The sequence below is a fragment of the Sus scrofa genome, chromosome 7 (genome assembly GCF_054392235.1).
Source record: "Sus scrofa isolate SSC_HxYL_T2T_F1_AM1 chromosome 7, Sscrofa_HxYL_maternal_Yorkshire_Landrace_v2.0, whole genome shotgun sequence".
NCBI lineage: Eukaryota > Metazoa > Chordata > Mammalia > Artiodactyla > Suidae > Sus > Sus scrofa.
This window is the reverse complement of record NC_139389.1, coordinates 959,163-978,272: the sequence shown is the minus strand read 5'-3', so window position 1 is coordinate 978,272 and position 19,110 is coordinate 959,163. Positions and strand designations below refer to the sequence as shown.

At 58.0% G+C, this 19,110-nt stretch overlaps 1 protein-coding gene across 5 annotated transcripts in view; it reads left to right on the top strand.

Moving 5' to 3' along the window:
* GMDS (GDP-mannose 4,6-dehydratase) overlaps positions 1–19,110 on the top strand; it is a 434,734-nt gene that overhangs the window by 369,907 nt on the left and 45,717 nt on the right. For 4 of the 5 annotated variants that reach the window (XM_084967197.1, XM_021099749.2, XM_021099748.2 and 1 more), the window contains one exon: positions 4,293–4,389. In XM_084967197.1, the coding sequence (XP_084823323.1) occupies positions 4,293–4,389 (97 nt within the window). Of the gene's footprint in view, positions 1–4,292; positions 5,020–6,334; positions 6,439–19,110 lie in introns of those variants that run through there. The other variant, XR_014809429.1, reaches the window with a different exon arrangement.

Here is a 19,110-nt window from a genome sequence, read left to right as displayed (position 1 = left end):
CCAGCTCTTTGACTAGAGTGTGTCAGATCCTCGGAACTACTGCAGCCCCTGAAGTCGCCCCTTGAATGGGGGGGTGGGGGGACTGAGCCTGAGGCCAAGGGGATGGTGGGCCCTCTCCCACTTTCTTACTCTAGGGCCAGGCTGCCCTGGACAAGTAGAGGCTCCTAGGTGACAACAGAACACGTGCTGTGCAGATGTCACAAAGGATGAGGGTGTTGGGCCCGTCCCTGGATCAGCACAGGAGTCACAGCAGCGTGACTGGCGGGAGGGCCGACGTCCGAGGGCCGTGGGCGAAGCGGGACGTGGGTGGAGTTGAGAGTCGGTTTGCATTCCAAGTGGGTGGGATGGCATGAGCGAAGGCCCGGAGGCGCCCCCGGCGGACCGGTCGGCACGGCCCTCGGGGTCTCCGGGTAGATCGTGGAGCCGCCCCTGCTGGGCGCTGCCAGTCACACCATCGGCTTTCCTGAGGATGACACCTGAGACGAGACGGCTGGAAAGTGGGGCTTCTCTACTTCACCGTGTCCAGGGACCCTGGCAAGAAAGCAGAAAGCAAGGGAGATGCGGGCCAGGGGCCACGGCGTGCTGGCAGCGGCGTCTGCGAGGCCCCGTGAGGACGCCCCGCTCTGTGGCCCAGGGTGCGCTGGAGGCGGCCTGCGGGCCCTTCCGCAGACCCGGCCCCCGGGGCCCCTCCCGGGCGACGCTGTCCGAGGCTCGGTGTGGACTCCGCGGTGGACTTTACGGGGACGTGGGTGTGGAAGGGCAGCGTGAAGGCGGCCGTCCCTCGACCGTTGGCATCCCCTGTTTTCCAGCACCTTCTTAAGACTCCGAGGTTTGAAGCAAAATCTTGACAGGTTTCCTGAGAATGGTGCACACGACGCAGATATTTTTTGACCAAGCACATCTGAAAATGTCCCCCTCTGTCCTCAGAAGGACCAGGCGAGCTGGCGCACATTTCCGGGTGGAAGTCTCTTCCCTGCAGAACCATGAGGCCTTGCACTGGGGCTTTGATGTGTGTGTCCCTTTGGCGCGGGGCCACGCCACCTCCCCCTCCCGCTGGCCCTGGGACCTTCTCCCTGTCCCCACGTTCTGAAACGCCCTCAGGGGCCCTTTCAGTCTGGAGGTGCACGTTCCACTCTGACCACTTTTCTAGATGCGTTTGTAAGATACTTGTTCTCTGTTCTCTTTCTGGAAATGCTGCTACACTGGCCTCTCAGGACCACCTCCTGCTGTCCTCTCTTCCTTTGTCAGATTTCCGTCTCTCTGCTCTGCTTTCTGGGAGATTTCCTCAATTTTATCTTCAGAATCTTCTCTTGAATTCTTAATTTCTGAACTTGTTTCAATTTCTAAATCTTTTTTCCCCCAAACTGTCCTTTTAATAGAGTGTCTTGCTGTTGCTTCTGTGGCAGCATTCCCTGTCTCTCTGAAGACACCAGCACAAGTACATGCGAGGGCTTGGGTTTGTTCTTCCCCGTTGGTTCTGTTGCCTCCAAGCTGCTATCTTTTGATTGGTCTGTGGTGGCGTCTGTCTTCGTACAGGTCTGTCTGTCTGGTCATCCTTGGTTTTCTGCTTATGTTTGAAAGAGGACCCCAAAAGCCGATTGGAGATTTTGAGGACATAATCAGAGCTTGGGGGGTCCTGGTCACCCTGGGTGCCCCCAAGGGCCCTTTAGTTGGAGAATCTGAGTCCAGAGGAGAGTCAGCACCCCCAGAGGGGGACCAGCCTCACCCCAGCCCCCCAACCTCCCTGGAGGAGGACCAGTCTCACTCCATCTCCCCCCCCCAGGAGAAGCAGCCTCACCCCAAGGTCGGGGCTGAGGAGCCCTGGGGCCCAGCAGGCAGTCCGCCTACCTTTGCTGTTCTCTACGTGGTGGCCCCACCCCCACCCGGGGCCCAGTGACCTTCAATCCGCCCCCTTCTTCCGCAGGGAGGGCGAGGCTGCTGCCCTGTGATGGGGACCCGGGAGGGGTGGGGCGTCAGACTGCTCTGGGGGGGGTTTCACCCACCTCCCGCCCTGAGCGTCCGGGGGCTCCCCGAGGGCCAGGTGGGTCCAGGGTCCGTGTTGCTGCGGCCGGCTCGCGCGTCTGCCTCTCCGGCTTCTGCTCGTCCTGTAGCGCTCGCTCACCTGCTCCACAGCCCCAGACCTGGGTGCCGCTCGCCTGTCTCTGTCCTTTAGCCTTGTGAGGCTGCTCCTTTTGCAGGGGCCCAGGGAAGGAGGCCACGTGTGTGCCACCACCGACCTCGTCCGGGACCTGCCGTTCCTCCCACGTGGCCCATGTCCTTGGCCAGGAAGTCGTAGCTGCTGGCGGCTCCTGTTTGCACACGTGTACCCTGTTGGAGCTGTGCTCTGGAAACGGCCCCCAGAGCGCCGTCCCAGCCCAGACTCGAGAGCAGCTGCTCGCTTTGCTCTGCTTGTTCCTGGGAGGGCTCCCGGGCGGGTGCGGTTGAAAAGCACCTCTTCTTGCCTGACTGCTGGGTGCCGTCGCCCTCAGGCTGCCTCCTGCTATTTAATGCCCATTTGGAGCCCACAACTTATTTGAAAAGTTGGATGATCCAGGACCCCTGCTGAGGAGCTATTAGTCTAAATTAATGGGCATTAGTTGCGGTTAATGAGCTGAGCCGTCCGTCTGCTCCCTGTTGCCACTGTCATCTCATGAACATCGCAGCTCTGCTTCCGGCCACAGCATGACTTGACTTGTTAGGACAGGTCAGCTGTTACCTTTGACTTGTTAACACAGGAGTGTCTGTATGGCTGTAGCTCAGCATTTCGGGCCCTTGGCTGAGACGGCTGCTCACTGCCCTCTTGCAGATCAAGAGCAAGTTAGAAAGTGGATTCTGCCAACTCAGTGCTGCTTTCCAGCCCTTTCCTTGGCGGTCGTTGCTTGTCGGGGAGGCCATATCAATTATAGGGCGAGGCCACGATTTGCCATCCTGGGAGGGGCGGCCGGGCTGGTGGACGCATCTGCAGCCGGGGGCTCAGCCACCAGCATCAGGAGAAGGCAGGGGAGGCCTGCGGGCATCAGGTCACCTCAGGTACAGGTCCCTCCCGACTTTGCCCCTTCTCGGCAGAACTGCAAAGCGGCCCCGAGAGGCCCTGGTGGTCGGAACGGACCGCGCTGAGCCGGCAGCCGGCCTGCGGGTGTGGGCAGGACCACTCCCCTGAGCGAAGCAGGTGGGCGCGGTACCCAGCAGGTCAGGCCCCACCAAGGCGCGCCCTTCACTTTCCTCAGAGGGTGTTTCCCTGCGGACATGGGAGGATGTTGAGAAAGACAAGAGGGGGCGCTCTCCCACGCTGTGCTGTCGGAAGTGGATCAAGGTCGGACTCCAGGTGACGGGTCAGCGGGAAAGCCCAGGAGGTCAGGTTCCGTCTCCGCTGCCGCATCTGTGTCCATCCACAACCGCCATCAACACTCAGTGCCCCTTGGCAGTGGCACCTGCGGTGGACGAGCCAGCACCAGCACAGTGCCCTTTTCTTCAGATGCCCTCTGGGACTAGGGGGCGGGGGGCCCAGAACTGCCCCTTTGTCACGGGAGCTCTCAGGCGGGTTCAGCCGGCCCGCTCGGGGAGCAGGCCCTGAAATCAGGCATTTCTTTGTCATTTTCTTTCTTTGCCAAAAAGTTCCACTTGTAAAAACAATTCAAATGAGATTGTATTTTTCGTTGCTGGGGTATCAGTTTGTAGAAAGCCAGAGGTCAGCTGAGAGCCAGTGGCCTCGCTCCTTTTCCAAACGAGAGGGACGATGGAGCTCCGGCCGAGGCTCCTCTCGAAACTGGTGAATGCGCCCCTTCGGCCTATGACCCGTCGGGCTGGGCTCGGGGTCCTTAGCTGTTATCGGCCTTGCGTGTTGAGGGAGGGAAGCCTGAGCCCGCATGGCCTCGAGCTGCGTCAGAGGCGGAGCAGGACAGGAGCGTTTGTCGTTGCACTTTGTGGGATTAATCACCGTCGGTCTCCCAGTGGCCCGGCTGCGGGACAAAGCGAGGAGCCGCCGGGAATCGTGACGCGACGGTAACAAGGGCACGAAACTTACTAAGTGGAGTGCGCTGAATTTATAGTGAATTCTCTGAAAACTGCCCCCAACGTGTTTTTAAAAGGAAGGGACAGACAGAGGAGATTAATTTGTAGTCACTGACTTCATGAAGACCGATCTGGAGAAGTACGCAATCTCTGAAGTCCCCGAAAGCCGCCCGGTTCCTCCGCGTTCCCACGCCGCGCACCGCTGCGGGGAGAGGCCCGTCGGGGACTGGGCCTGCCGGGGGCCCAGCACGCCGGGCTGACGCGTCTTCTCTTCTCCGCAGGTGGGAAGGAAAGGACGAGCACGAAGTGGGCAGGTGCAAGGAGAGCGGCAGGGTGCACGTGAGGGTGGACCTCAAGTACTACCGCCCCACCGAAGTGGTAAGCGCCCCGCCCCCGCCGGCGCCGCCCCTCCGCGCCCGCGCGCGCGCTTGCGTGTCTCCAAACCGAGCCCAGGAAACTGAATTCGAGGTGCTCCTCTCCTCCCCACGGGCTCTGCGGCCGTGTGCGGGGAAGCAGCGCGAGATCCACCCCGGGCAGGGCTGGGCCTCGGAAGGGAGGCGCGGGTCCCCGCAAGTTCGTCTGGGGGCCTGACTGAGCCCGGACCCGCAGGAGCCCTGCCACACAGGGCCGTCCACGGCCTGCGGGGTCGAGAACCCGAGGCCACTGCCTCTCTCTATCTCTCTCTCTCTCACACACACACACACACACACACCCCCCACACAACATCCAGATACACACAACACAGACACTCTCAGACACTCAACACACAGACACACACACTCAGACGCTCACACGCACATAGACGCACACACACAGACACACAGCACACCCACGTACCTGTACACGTTCCCTTTCTGCGCACGCTGTGTGCCCTATGCACCTGTCGGCTGTACCGCCTGACCCTCTGCTGGGCTGCTTTGCCGAGGTGGTGTCTGTCTCCCAAGCGGGAGCTCTCCAGCGAGGCGCTAAGGGACTTGGTGCCTGGGAATGTTGACGGCCAGCTGGCCGGTGATCGCCAGAGGGTCCGGGTTGAGAGGTGACCTCTGGGCTGTGAGAACACAGCCTCTTCCTCTCCTCGAGCTAAACAGGCTTCTAGCTCGGTGTTGTCACGTGAACGGGGGCCGCCTTCGCGTGGCGACAGCTCAGCGCTTTCAGCGCACCTGAGCCGATGGAGCAGCGTCTCCAGAGACCGATGTTCCCTCGGTGGCTCTCGGATGCCGTGTGGCCCGACTGCAGGGACAGACCTGCCTTCTCCGTGTCTCTGGTGGCGCCTCCCGAGGTGGGAAGCCCGGGAAGGACGTGAACGTGCCCCCCACCCCGGGCACCAAACGGCTTGTTTCACACGGACGGACGCTTCGCTCGGCGCGTCCTACACACAGGTGGGGACGCAGAGGAGGGAGCCCGTCCGGCCGGGTCTGCCCTGGGCCCGCCTCCTGCACCAGTGGTGCCCATGCGGCGGGGAGGGCGTGCGCGCAGCAGGCGACGCCCGCGAGGTCCCGGGCGGGGGCCCAGCACTGTCCCGCCGACGCGGGGGGCCGCCTGTCCGGCCCCGACGCCCGCGGGAGGACCGTCGCTTTTCCGCACCGCGAGTGGGCAGATGGGTCTCTGCGCCCACCCGCAACCCGTCCTCTCTGAAAGCTCGACCGGTCGCAGCGCAGACGTGCCCGTTCCCCCTCTGACACCAGCACAGTCTCGAAGCTCAGGAGGGAGGAAGGCCCGCTCGGCCGGCATTCTCTCTGGGGCGCGGGCGGTGGAGAAGGACGCTGAAGGAAAGAAACGGCTGCGCAGGGAAAGGACCCTCGGACCAGCGGCCGGGCCTCGGAGCCCGGCCGGGCCCCTTTCCCGCCAGGCCCTGCGCCTCTCGAGCAGGCAGGCGTCCCCGCAGCCACCGGGCCGCACCTCCCGCCTCCCTCCTCACCTGCCGCTGGGCTTGCAGGGTCACCGAGCTGGACCTTCCTGGCCTCTGAGTGGCGTGAAGTCTGTCCCCCTCTCAGCTCAGCGCTCCTGGTGTCAGGAGACTAAACTGGGCCCTCGTTCCTCAGAACAGCAGCTTTTTCCCCAGCTCCTTCTGGCCTCGGCGGGGACAGTGCTCCCCGGGGAAAGGTGGCCCGACTGGAGGCTGCCCGTCAACCCGTGAGCTTTTGCTCAGGGCTGGGGCCCTAGGGGCCGCCACGTCCAGGAGTCGAGCAGCACTCGGAGTGGGCGGACACGGACACTCCGTGCCTGAGCAGTGTCCGCCCTCTCTGTCTGCAAGTGCGCCTGCAGGTGCTGCGGACTCTGCCCTCCCTTCCTCGGGGGCTAGAGAGCTGGTTCTCCCGGCCAGCTCGGGCCCTGTGTCTTCGGCACATGGGGCCTCTGAGGCCAAGCACGTAAACTGGATCTTAGGGTCAAATGGTCCCGGAAGGACTGAAAGAAAGAAAAACACCATTAAGAAAATTTGGGGGGAGTTCCTGTTGTGGCTCCGGGGTAAGGAGCCCAACGGGTGTCCACGAGGATGCCGTTCCGTCCCTGGCCTCGCTCAGTGGGTTGAGGATCCGGCGTTGCCATGAGCTGGGGGGCGGGTCGCAGACACGGCTTGGATCCCATGTGGCTGTGGCTGTGGTGTGGGCTGGCGACTACAGCTCTGATTCGACCCCTAGCCTGGGAACGTCCGTATGCCGTGGGAGTGGCCCTAAAAGGACAGAAAGAAAGGAAGGAAGGAAACTTTGGGGGGGAAAGGGGGAAAGGACAGACATATCGGGTCTCAGAGCACCAGTGTCCCCGATCGAGACTAAAGGGAGATGAAGGTTTACGTGGTTTTGGGGGCCAAGTTCCAACCGAGGACACGCAGCTCTGAGGGAAGGAGGCCACGGGCGGTGAGCAGGGCGAGGGCCGCCCCTCCCCGATGCTTTCCCTCGTCGGTCTGCCCCGCACAGGACCCGCACTCCTGCTCCTGCTCAGCCTGGCGAGTCCAGAACGTTTGGGTTTGGGGCTAAGGACTCTCGTGTCCAACTGGAGCAGAACAGAGTCCTATTTTTCGGGTCTCGCCCTATAAACCCCTGGGTTTCCCTTGAAGGTTTAGGAGTTTTGCCACTTGGAGAGGTTGGCCCTGGCAGTTAGACCGCAAAGCCCCCTTTGCCTCTGCAGCGCGGCATTCGGTGCAGGATGTCCCTGTTAACACCCGAGCCCCGTGCCTCTGAAAGCTCCCGCCTCACGGAGAGTGTGCCTGCGTGTGTGCGTGTGCACGTGTGCCCAGAGCCCGGGCGCTGTGTGTCCAGTGCAGAGAAGGAGCCGTGTTGCGTTTCAGAACAATCACCCAAGTTCCGAAGCTCCGTCTGTGATCTCAGGCGCGTCCCTTGTCAGTGCCTTTGTTTGCCTGCCTTTAAGAATGCGATGAATGATAGAAATTTCAAAGAGCTGTTTTCAGAATTCGCAGCCAGTTACAAGATGCTTCATCAGACCCAGGTCTGGCCCACAGTCACATACCCAGCATGGGTGCTGTTGTTGTTATTTATTCATTCATGCAGCAGGTATTTCCCAAACCCTGCGTCAGACTTCAGCGTGGACAAGGCAGACCCACTGCGCCCTCGTGGAGCTTGTAGATGGCGAGGGACCTGCCAATCTCCATCCAGTGCCTCTGAAAGTAGAGTCTGACATCACAGCGAATCGTGCGTGTTAACCACGGAGAAGCAAGTAGCACGGCTAATCCAGGCTTCTAGCGAACGTTAACATGTACTTTGATTTTTATTCTTTCCGATCCTCTTTCCCAAGATGCAGTAGCTGTTCCGTGGTGTGGAATCATCGTGTAAATACAAGAAAATTGATATCGATTTATTACTTAATTTAAAATAATAACAAAGATATCTGCTTTTTGCTTGAGAATTTTCAACTTGGAAAATTCAGAAAGGTTGGGTTAAGAAGTATTCCTCCTAGTGTGCCAAATTTTTAACCACACCAAGTGGTCATCTTACTTTAAAAAAAAAAAGAAAAAAAGCTAAGATTTTTTTCTCAGGAAAACAAACCAACCAAACAACATTTTTTTCCTGCAGCGCATTTTAGAAAATGGCCTGGAAAACGCATTCCCAGACCAAAACTGAAGTCGTCTATGTTTCGTGAGAAATGTTTCAGTTTCAACTCTACCAGGTGATGGAGTTCGATTTTCCTCCCTGCATTTTGTGTCTTGAACTTTCATTTTTCTTGCCACTGTACCGCTAACGTCTGCACTTGTGACTGGTTTTTGTCTTATTTACTTAGATGCTTAATGTTTCTCTCCATTCTTTATAGATACTAGAAAAAAAAAATCCTGAAAAAAAAAATCTAGAACTGGGAAAAGCAGCAACTTCAAAGAAGGCAGCAAGCTAGTTAAAACAACACCTTCTTTCAGTGAAACCATGTGGCCTGTTTCTAATCAAATTACCATATGCTTGTCGACCTGTCCCCTCCGCAAACGTCGCCTAATATTTTTCTGTAAATGATGTTAAGTTAAATGGCCCATAATTGCTTGTTCTACCTCGTAGCCCTGTTTAGAGTAATGCTGGGTAACACTTTCCAGACCTCAGGAATCTGATCTGTCATCAGAGGACGCGTCTAAATACCAGTTCGAGCTTCCCCCAGCGCCATCTCTAGGTCCCGGGGGGCTTGGAACTGTCCTTTCTTGTCCTGAGCTGCTCTCACCACCTTCTCACCCCCCTCCCCGGCCCTCATCTTCTCAGGCTGGGGGAGCGGGCAGCGGCTGATGTGTCCCTGTCCTGCTGCTCCTGACCCGGGGCTCTAAGCCCCCTCGGCCCCCGTGCTCCTTTGTTCTCGTCTGCGCAGTGGGAGCCCCCCGGGAGGACACAGACAGAGCGGATTAAGGGCCAGCCCCTCTCTCTGCGATCCTGGAGCTGTAGCCACAGAGGCCGGGCCCCTTGTTCCCCGCGGTTCGACCCGCGTGCCCGCGACCCCCACAGTGGAGTGTGCGGCCGCGGGCTGTGGAATACGCTGCTGCTAATGCCCCGTCTTAATGCTTCCTCTGGTGTAATTATTCTCTGAACTTCTGACCACTTGTATTTGATAAATAGTTTATGTCTCTAAGTCACTGTTTATGTGTTTTAAGCCCCCTCTTAGGCTCCTCATGCTAATCTTTATCCTTTCCTTAATCACGCTGGCCCTTCCTGCCCTCTTCCTTCCTTGGACCTAAGCAAGAAAGCTTTGTTTCGGCCCCTCCAGTTGGTTCTCGGATTCCCCCCCGGTGCTTCCATGCTTCGCGGGACCCCATGCGGGAACCCCAGGGCGGTGGCATTCCTCCCCAGGCCGGCCCTTCCCTCGGCCACGTCGCCTCCGAGCATCTCAGACCTGATGAAATAATAATTGGGTCCCGACTGAAATGCCCCCAGCTCCCTCCTGGTTTTCCTTGAAGGTTTTATGATCAGATCCGGATTAGAAGCGATACCACTCAAGTCTCTCTGAATAGTCGCAACGATGCACCTCCCTCAGCTTCTAAACGGTTTTGCTCGCATCCTAACACCTCGCTGGTATCCTTAGTATAGATGCCAGCATTCCTTGTACCGAGAGGGAACTCTTACCGAATCCGTGCCTTTCCCCCAAAGGCTGGCCGGGCAATGGCCACCCTCATTTAGAGCCTCAGCAGTGACCGCTTGACGTCAACAACATAGGCTCCGACGTCTCGGAAGCTGCGTTTAGCCCCTGCCACTGCTTTCCCGGGAAGCTCAGCCTCTGCCTGAGCTCGGCCTCTACCTGCAGGAGCTCTGGTGCCTTCCCTCAGGAGTCAGGACTGGCTCTGGCCTCTTCACTTGCATTTCTGACCACTGAGATCTGTGTTCCAGAATTTTGGAAATCCCTATTTGCTGTTTGTTCTTTAAACAAATCGACAGTGCTCTTCCTGTTCTATTAAGACTTAAAAAAAAAAAAAGGAGTTCCTGCTGTGGTGCAGTAGGTTAAGGATCTGGCTTGTCTCTGTGGGATGTGGGTTCAGTCCCCGACCCAGCACAGTGGACTCTTAAGGGTCTGGTGTTGCTGCAGCTGCCTCTCAGATTCAATCCCCGGCCTGGGAACGTCTGTATGACACGAGGCTGAAAAAGAAAAAAAAAAGACTTTTTTATCTTCCAAAAGAAGTATAATTTGAAAGTCTTCATCCGTGGAGACTGCCTGGATAACACTGCGTTTCCTTCTTCCACCCGGTGGCTTTGTGTTCCCAACGAGGCTAATGGTTCCTTACCACTTGCTCTTCCCAGCACAGTGTTCGTTGTGGATAGTGACTACTCTGGGTCTACCCACATGCCGTGCCCGTCTGCTTGGCACCCTCTGCTTTCTCTTGCCCCACAAGGCCACCCCCTCCCGCCTCACTCCCCCACCCTTGACTCAGGGAGGATGGGCAAAGTTGAGCAGTTGTCTGACTCAGAGCTGGAAGCCTCCCGGTTGGTCCACAGCTGATGGTCCCATTTCCTAACTCAGTAGCTCTGACCCGCCTCCTAACACTTATGCCCCATGTGCTTGGCCTTCTGGTACCTGTTCCGTCCCCCTGAGAGCAGGCGCTGGGCTTTAGAGCACGAGCTGCTTTGTGTATTTTGTGATGCTGGTCCCTGGGCAAGTCTGCTGGGCACTGCCTCACGAAGCCTGGCGTGGGGGGCGGGGGGCGGTGTGCAGAAGATACTCAGCGTTCCCCAGTGGTTCGTCATGTATGTTTATAATGTAACTTATTTACCTGCAGCTGCTCAGAATGCCACAGTATCCCTGTGTGACTGAGGTCCTGGGGATTCGGTTCAGGAGGGCAGCGAGCCCCAGTAGCACTGTGGGTGCCACTGTGGGGAGCAGGTGGATGAGGGAGGACCCTTGCCCCACAGTGCCCCTCCCCCAGAGGGGGGAGCACTCGGAAGCCGTGGGCTGGGCCGGGCAGGAACAGCGAGGAGCTCCGTGGGCCTGGGCATCAGAGGCGAGAGCAGTGACAGAGGCCAGGACGTTGCAGAGATGGCGAGCACAGGGTTAGGGAGCCGATCGATGGTGACGTGGGGGGCAGGCAGGAAGGGGGGGGCAGATGCCGTGACCCCGCCTGCAGGTTGAGTTCTGTTGCGTCGTCAGGGCCTCGAGCTGGAGCCGGCGGAGGCAGAAGGCCAGAGTCAGGCTCGATGTGCACGAGCTGAGATGAAGCCCCGGAGGGGCATGGGGTAGGGGTGGGCACAGAGGAGCTGGTCTCAGGCCAGCAAGTTTGGGTGCAGGAGGTCAGTCTCAGAGACTCGGGTGAGCACGCGGGTTAAGGATTCACATACTAAGCATCTGTATCAGGAGCCACAGGCCGGACTAAAGTGCCTTCCACCCTTGACACCTGACCCCTGCCTTCGAGGCTCCTCGGGGGTTTGACACCAAAGCGCTGATATCAACTGGCAGGTGATGCCTATCTGAGTCCAGGTAGCTGAGCCTCGGAGGAGACAGAGACCCGCCCCGGAAGTCAGGAGGCAGGCATTCTGGCTCTTGAAGATGAAAGGCTGGTCTAAGTATAAGCTGCTTGTGCTGCGTTTTCATTTTCCTCGTGTCATCATCATCTGCCCCTGTGGGATCAGCAGTCATCAAAGGCGTCTGGGAGGAACGAGCTCTTCAGCTCCGGGGGTTTTCTTTCATTGCGTGTGCATTTGGTTCTGCGCCCCAGCAGCTTCACGCAGGAAAGGTCGTTTGAATGACGGCTCTACTTCCTGATCTGGTGGAAGAAACCACGGCCACGGTGAAGGGAGGGGGTGGAGTCTCTCTGCTTCGCCGGGCTCTGAGCTCCTGGCGCTGACACCAGGCTCTGAGATCCAGCCTAGTCCACAGCTACCCTGCAACAAGGCATCCTGGTGGGCTGAGCATTAGGTACCTGCCGACACCTGCCCCCCCAAATCTCCCTGCAAATGCCCATCACTTTTGCAGCCCAAACCTATGTTGCTTTCCCATTGCTTCTCCGACAAACAGTCACAGGCTTAGCAGCTTAAAGGTGCACAAGCTTATTATCCGACGGTCCCAGGGGTGGACGGCTGAACCGACTTCCACTGGACCAAAGTCCAGGTGTGGTCAAGGCTGTTTCTCCAGGCGGCCCAGGGTCCCTGGACCATAGGGTGTCCACGGGAGCAAAATGCGGGGCTAGTCACCTTGCCCCCTTGCTGGACCGTGGTGTTTTCTGTTGTTGGGAATACACATTCCTGGTCCCTTTGAGGAGAAAGCAGAAACGGAAGATCCCAGTCAATTGTCAGTGTCCAGCGTCATGGTGTTCACACTCAAAAACGCAGCCAACACGCGCCTGGGCCGGGCTGTTTCTGAGTCGAGGGAGCACCGGGCAGGGACCGGACCAGGGTCCTGAGAGAAGGGAACGGGTGGCTTAGGAAGGAGACTCGGAGAGCACCTGCCAGGCTGGGAGGGGGCGCAGCCCCTCGACGCCTCGCAGAGACGCGGCCTGTCTTGCTGGGGGGTGGGGGGAGTGCTGGCTCCTCCCTGCCCCCAGCACAGCCCCTCCCCTGGGTGTGACCTCTTTCCCCCCCAGGCCTTTCGTCATGTGTCCTCCTTAAGCCCCACGGACGCACTCCCCCTTCTGAGACCACCAGCCTGTCCCCTGACACGTGTCCTCCGGCTGCTTACCTGTCACGCGTGGGGCGGCCCCTCACCTGCTCCATCAGGTTAGTTGCAGGAGTTCTGTGGTTGAGGCTAGAGCTGCTTCCGTAGTTAAAGGGCAGCCAGGCCCTTCCTCTCACACGAGGGAGCGTTCCAGGAAGGCTCTAAATTCACTTTTACTCCTTTTACACACTCTCCTATCCCTCAACAGCGATTTTGTTGAGAATGAAATTAATTGTGTGCAGAGGGATATTAAAAAGACAGAATCTTTTTTCTTCAATCAGTTATTTTTTATGATTTTGAGACAGAATCTTTTTTTTTTTTTGCTTTTCAGGGCTGTACCTATGGCATATGGAGGTTCCCAGGCTAGGGGTGGAATCGGAGCCGTGGCCACTGGCCTACACCACAGCCACAGCAACGGGGTCTGAGCTTCACTTGCGACCTACGCCACAGCTCACGGCAATGCCGGATCCTTAACCCACTGAGCGAGGCCAGGGATCGAGCCTGCATCCTCATGGATACTAGTCAGATTCGTTTCTGCTGAGCCACAACGCGAACTCCCAAGAGATAGAATCTTTTAAATTCAGATTATTTTTGGAGTTCCCGTCGTGGCGCAGTGGTTAACGAATCCGACTAGGAACCATGAGGTTTCGGGTTCCGTCCCTGGCCTCGCTCAGTGGGTTAAGGATCCGGCGTTGCCGTGAGCTGTGGTGTAGGTTTCAGACGTGGCTCGGATCCCGCGTTGCTGTGGCTCTGGTGTAGGCCAGCGGCTACAGCTCCGATTCGACCCCTAGCCTGGGAACCTCCATATGCCGCGAAAGCGGCCCAAGAAAATAGCAAAAAGACCAAAAAAAAAAAAAAGAAAAAAGAAAATTCAGATTATTTTTGGAAAATAATTCAGCAGAGGAAATGTTCCAAACACTGAAGCCCACCGTTGAATATTCTCTCAGGAATGTGTCAGCTTTTCTCTAAGGCACCTGAAGATACTGTGAAAAAGAGTTGTTTTAGTTTTAGTTTCAGAATATTAGAAGTTCTGTATTCCCTTCTTGAAATTCTAAAATTTAGAAGAAAGTATAGGAGCTCCTGCTGTGGTTCAGCAGGTTAAGAACCCAGCCACCATCCATGAGGATGCCGGTTTGATCCCTGGCCTCACTCAGTGGTTAAGGATCTGGCGTTGCAGCAAACTGTGGTGCAGGTCTCGTGTGCTGGTCAGTTCTGGCGTTGCTGTGGCTGTGGCATAGGCTGGTGGCTGCAGCTTCACTTCCACCCCTGGCCTGGGAACTTCCAGATGCCATAGGTGTGGCCCTAAAAAGAAAATTAATTAATTAAGTAAAAATCTTTTTTAAAATGTAAAAGAAAATATAGTGATAACCTAAGCTTATTCGAATGGCCTGAATTATAAATTGAAAAGGTATAAGTGTCAACACTTTTTAGCCCCAGGCCTCGAGCTTTTATAAACCATGCAGAAGCTCGCCAAGTCCTTAACCCACTGGGCCACCAGGGAACTCCTTTTTTTTTTTTTTTAAATTAATCTTCTTAAAGCTTCTGACCTCTCTGTATTTCTGTTCTTTCCCACCCGTCTCAGTGGGCACATTGAAGAGCTGAGGACAAATGCCAACCCCAAGGGGAAGCCCGCCCCCCGTCTCCGCCATGTGCCGTGCTGTCCTGTGGTGCGTCATTTCCCCCAGGGCTTGGGGCAGGTTGGCGTCTGTGGCTTTGGACGGCCTGGCATACAGTAGGGGGTGGACTCGAGGAGGCCCCCTCACGCTTGGCTGCAGCTGTGCTGTGAACCGAACTGCTCGGACCCCTGTGCAGTGTTCCAGCAGGATGAGTGCTGGCTCCTTCGCAGCCGCAGCGGGCATCCCAGCTGGACAGAGAGTCCCTCGTCCACGTGCCCCAGGCTCTGTGGCGCGCTGTTCACTGGCCCTTCATTTCCCGCCCTGGTTGTCTTCTCCTGTTTCTGTTCACGTTCTCTTCTGTTTCTCCATCGTCTCTGAAATGCTCCTCTGGGCTCCGATTCTTGCCCGCCCCCCTGCAGCCTCCTTTTAAATCTCTTCCCGCCGTAGCACCCAAGCTGAGTTTGCAGAGTTCCCTCCCCGAGCCCCTTGGCGGGAAGAGCCGAGGTGGTGACGTTCGGTACCCTCCGTGCCCACGTGGCACGTTCAGGGGCCCCCGGGTGAGAGCCTCCCCCACAGCATCCCACACGCAGAGCCCAGTGCGCCTCTGCCGAACGAACCGAACGAACCGCCCTCCCAGGCTGAGGGGGGACAAGATCGCTGCCTCCCTGCCCCCAGCAGACCCCGGGAGCGCATCGCGGGCCGAGGCTCACCCAGCAGGAGACACACAGTGACCCTGGGACCTCGTTCCTCTGCTCTTCCCTGCAAAGCTTTCTGAACAGAAGGGCTGCGAGCGCGGGTCCGGGAATGGCTTCACTTCGGAGCCGAAGTCCTTACTCCCTCCCCTCGTGTAGAAGCGTCAGTGTTTTCTTCGGTTTTGTCGTCGTCGTTTTTAACTGCGGACTGAAATGTGAATTTGTGGTTGGGTAAGATAAACGATAGTCATTTACAACAGGGCTTTTTAAAATTTCTAAATCGAGCATTAGGATTACAGAGATTTTCCTGGAAGGCTTTCGATGTCCTCTTTGTGCACCTGTTTTGGTGAAAATTTCAGTCAAATGCGCTGGAATAGGCTGGGATGTACTTTTCTAAAACAGGCATCTAGAAATGAGTTTCCGTTAAAGTCGTGTTTCCCAGATGAGGGGGAGTGGCCTGAATGTGGCTCTTTTGCTGAAATTGTTAAGTGGTGATGGGAAGAAATCAGAATTCCAACGGGTTCGTGGGTCGGGGGAAAGGGAGAGAACAGAGAGTGGGGGTCAGAAGGGCAGGGGTTTTCCTAGGAGGGCCTTGTGCCACGTGCTGCCCACCAAGATGAGAGCGGAGCCGTGGTCACGCAGGCTGGCTCGTCTGTGGCAGGTGGTACATGTCCGTGGACCTGAGCCTTTTTCTGGACAGTGACATGAAGTGCTCTCCTCAAAGTCAGCACCTCCCAGCTGCCCTGCAGGTCAGACGCTGCTGAGACCAAGGTGTCACCTCCCTATCTGGAAGCTCGGGAGGGTGTGCGGGGCTGAGCACCCAGGGAGGAAGGCTTGAGCAGGCAGAGCAGGGGAGCCTGGCTGGGTCACCGCCTGATGCCGAGCCTCCCGGCCACTCCAGAGGGAGTGACAGGACAGCCAGGCACCCACAGGGTCGGTGAGTGGAAGGCCCATCCATCCCAATGGGACAGCGGTGGCAAAGGAGTGGTTTCCTTTAATGTATTTACCGCGGGGCTGGCATGTCCCCCGTCATTGCGTTTGTCAGGTAAACCGGTGACCTGTCCACCGTGGTGGCCCTCCTTCCCTTCCAGCAGAGTCACCTCCGACCCCGGGCCCTTCGCCGTCTTGTGTTCAGTTTTCTCACAGCTACTGCGGCCATCGCTGCCAGCTTTCCTCAGCAGAAGGACCTTGACACATCAGCGCACAGGGGGTCCGTCTGTCCGTCTGTCCATCTCTCCGGCTCGGGGGTCTGCTCCCCGGCAAGTATCCTTTAGGTGGCTCCCAACCTCTGCTGACCCCACACCAAGCGACTGTTTTTGCCGGAAATACTCTCCCCCGTCTGCATCTTTCACGATGTTGCTTTTTTTGTTTTTTTTTTAAGTAGTTCCACCTCTTTCCCGTCTTCCTTCCTCCGTCTGTGTGATTTTTCCAGGCAGCTGAACTTCATTTCCGACGCCCTCAGACTCAGGGTCTGTGTCACAGGCGTAGAAGTCAGCGAGTACTTGCTGTCGACCTTGAGCTGCTGTTCCTCCCGCCTCGTCTACCTGGGGCGCCCCGAGCCACACGCGGACCGCAGGGCAGGGTGCGGCGTCACGGCTGTTGTCCCCTAAACCCTGGCCGTGGTTCTGGCTTGTTCACCTGAAGAAAATGGAAGGGAAAGCAGTTGTGTTGACGATGGGGAGTCAGGACGGGAGGCAGCGTTTCCTCTCCACCGACTCACACCTGCTCCCGTCTTGCAAAGGACGGGTGATGGTACCAACTGCACGGAAGTGCCGGCAGGTGAAATTCATGCTTAGGAAGCATGTTGAGGCCTCACGATCAAAGGTACCAGATTAGCCTAAATTGATGTGATTGCCATCAAGGAAGCTCCTCAGACAGGACTCCAGATTATCCGCCCGCACCGGTCAGCACCCTGTGCAGCTGCCCCGGAGCCCACGCGTCCCCTCGGAGGTGGCTGTCTGCCGAGCATCTGTTTCTAGGTGGAGGGTGTCAGAGCAGTCACGGTCATGGAGATTTAGACGGAGGTGAGGGACCCTCAGGCGAGGGAACAGGAGCTGTGCGCGCACGTCCTGGGGCGACTCCCCAGCAGAGCCTCCGTGGCTGGCACGTCATGTCGCCCTGACATCCACTGTGGTGCCTATGATGCTGTGTGGCCAGCACACCTCACAGGACCCGGCAGTAAAGATGGCTTTCCACCGCTCCCCAGGTCACTGAGGGGTGGCCCAGGGTCTCAGGTGGACAGCACAGAGACAGACGAGAGGCACCAAATGCGTGGAAACTGCCAGGAATAACCCCAACTGTGCAGGCCATGTACGGGGCGGGGGCTCCCCGTGCAGACTGCGGCAGAAGGGTTTTCTCCAGGGACTCCCAGCACTGTTTCTTCCTGGCTGTAAAGGTCCAAGCCCGACAGGTGTGTGAGTTCCCGTGCGTCTTTGAAGAAGGGGCTGGGGACCGCATGAAAGTCACGTTGCAGGCCAGAAGCAGCGCTGCAGGTGTGTTGTGTCGGGGCGCCCACCTGGCCTGCAGTTCTGGGCGGTTCTCTAGGGCTCATCCTCCAAGCAGGTGGATGGTGGTCTGGGCGTTCGACCGGAATGAGCGGGCGGGGCCCACGTCCAGGCAGCACGCAGGCGGAAGCACCAGCTCGGGTGTCCCTACCTTCCCAGCCTCATTCACCTTGTGGAGAATCAGCTGAAAGCTGACCGCCCCCAGGGGAAGGGCGCTGGGACTACCCCGGCTCCTATGTAATTGCAGGGACTCGGCATTCCCTTCCAGCCTCCACGCTGAGGAAGTCAAACTGCAGGCAGGGCCCGTCTGCCCTCCCCCCTGCTCCCAGCTGTGGCATAGCCCAGCGTCCTAAATGCTCGCTCTGCGTGACCCCAGCTTGGCTCCGTCGGATGACACGTAGCCGTCCCTGCACCAATTCCCTGGGCATTTCGAGTCCTCTTACTATCATCAGTATGAGCGTGTAGTTGACGTACGGGGCTGTGCCAGTTCCTGCTGTACAGCACAGCGACCCATGACACACTCAATCGTGCCCGACCCTTGGGGAGAGCGTGGCGGCCTCCCTGCCAACAGAACATGGACAGGTTTCCCGCCCGGGGCAGGGTCTTAGGTCCTGCACACGGAACTGCAGCTTCCGAGACATCAGGGGTTAGAGTCAAGGTGACGGTAGAAGTTCAGCGGTCAAGGGTCTGTGTCCGCCCGGCTTGGGCGACCCCCGCATCTTCGGGAGGCTGGGTGTCAACCTGAACCTCGCCTGCGCTCCCCTTGGCCGTGTCGCAAGGTCGTGTGTCCCGATGCTCGTGCTGGAGCCGCCTCGGCGCGGTCCTCTGAGGGGCTGGGGACCTTGACTTTGTGCCTCGGTTCCGTGCACGTGGCCCGGAGCGCTTTGTGACGGAGGAGAGAGCCCGGGGCAGACGTGGAAAAGCAGCCGGGAGGCAGCTCGCCGTCCGAGGCTCGCGTCCATCAGCTTGATTGATCGCCTCCCCGGGACCTGCCTCGGCCCCGCCCGACGGGGCTCAGCCTTGTCGGCACAGATGTCTCTCCCCATCTGGGGACATGGGCGGCGCTGGAGGCCGAGCCAACTTGACAGGCACGGCGAGGTAAACAGCCTGGCTTCCGCGGGCCGTGCTGACAAGCAGTGATTCTTGGGGAGGCTCCAGCTGATCGCGGGCTCGGACTTCAGGGATTTAGGCAACATAAAAACGATTTTTTAAGATGTGGAGTCGTTTACATTAAGCGAGCGTGTGCAGGTTGGGGGTTTATGCTATCGTTTTATACACATATGTAAGTTTTACTGTCCCCAGAAATAGCTATGCAGTTAAGCCACAAGCTGTGGCGTGAGGTGCAGACTCTTCAGTCCTGGGGCTCCGGCCCCGTCGAGCAGGCGGGTTTAGGGCTGAAAGACCATCTCCCTGGAAGGCGAGGCTCGTCCTTCCCCAGACTCTAAACCCGCAGTCTCTGCTGAGGCCTGGCTCCGCCTGGCCCCCTGGCACTGCCTTTTCTCCCTTTTTCCTGATTTTGGAGGGGGGGCATCTGGAGACCGTGAGAGCAGCTTACAGAGCCCCCCCCCCATCTTCCTGCAGATGCTGAGCCACTCACTGCCCCGCCCAGGGCTCCTGCCGACCCCGCCCACCAGCGCTCAGCCCGCTGTGTCACCTGTCCCTTTTGTGTGGGTTTGGTGCACACTGTCCCCACCTTGTGAAAAAGCAGGGCTCCTGGTTGGGTTTAAAAGG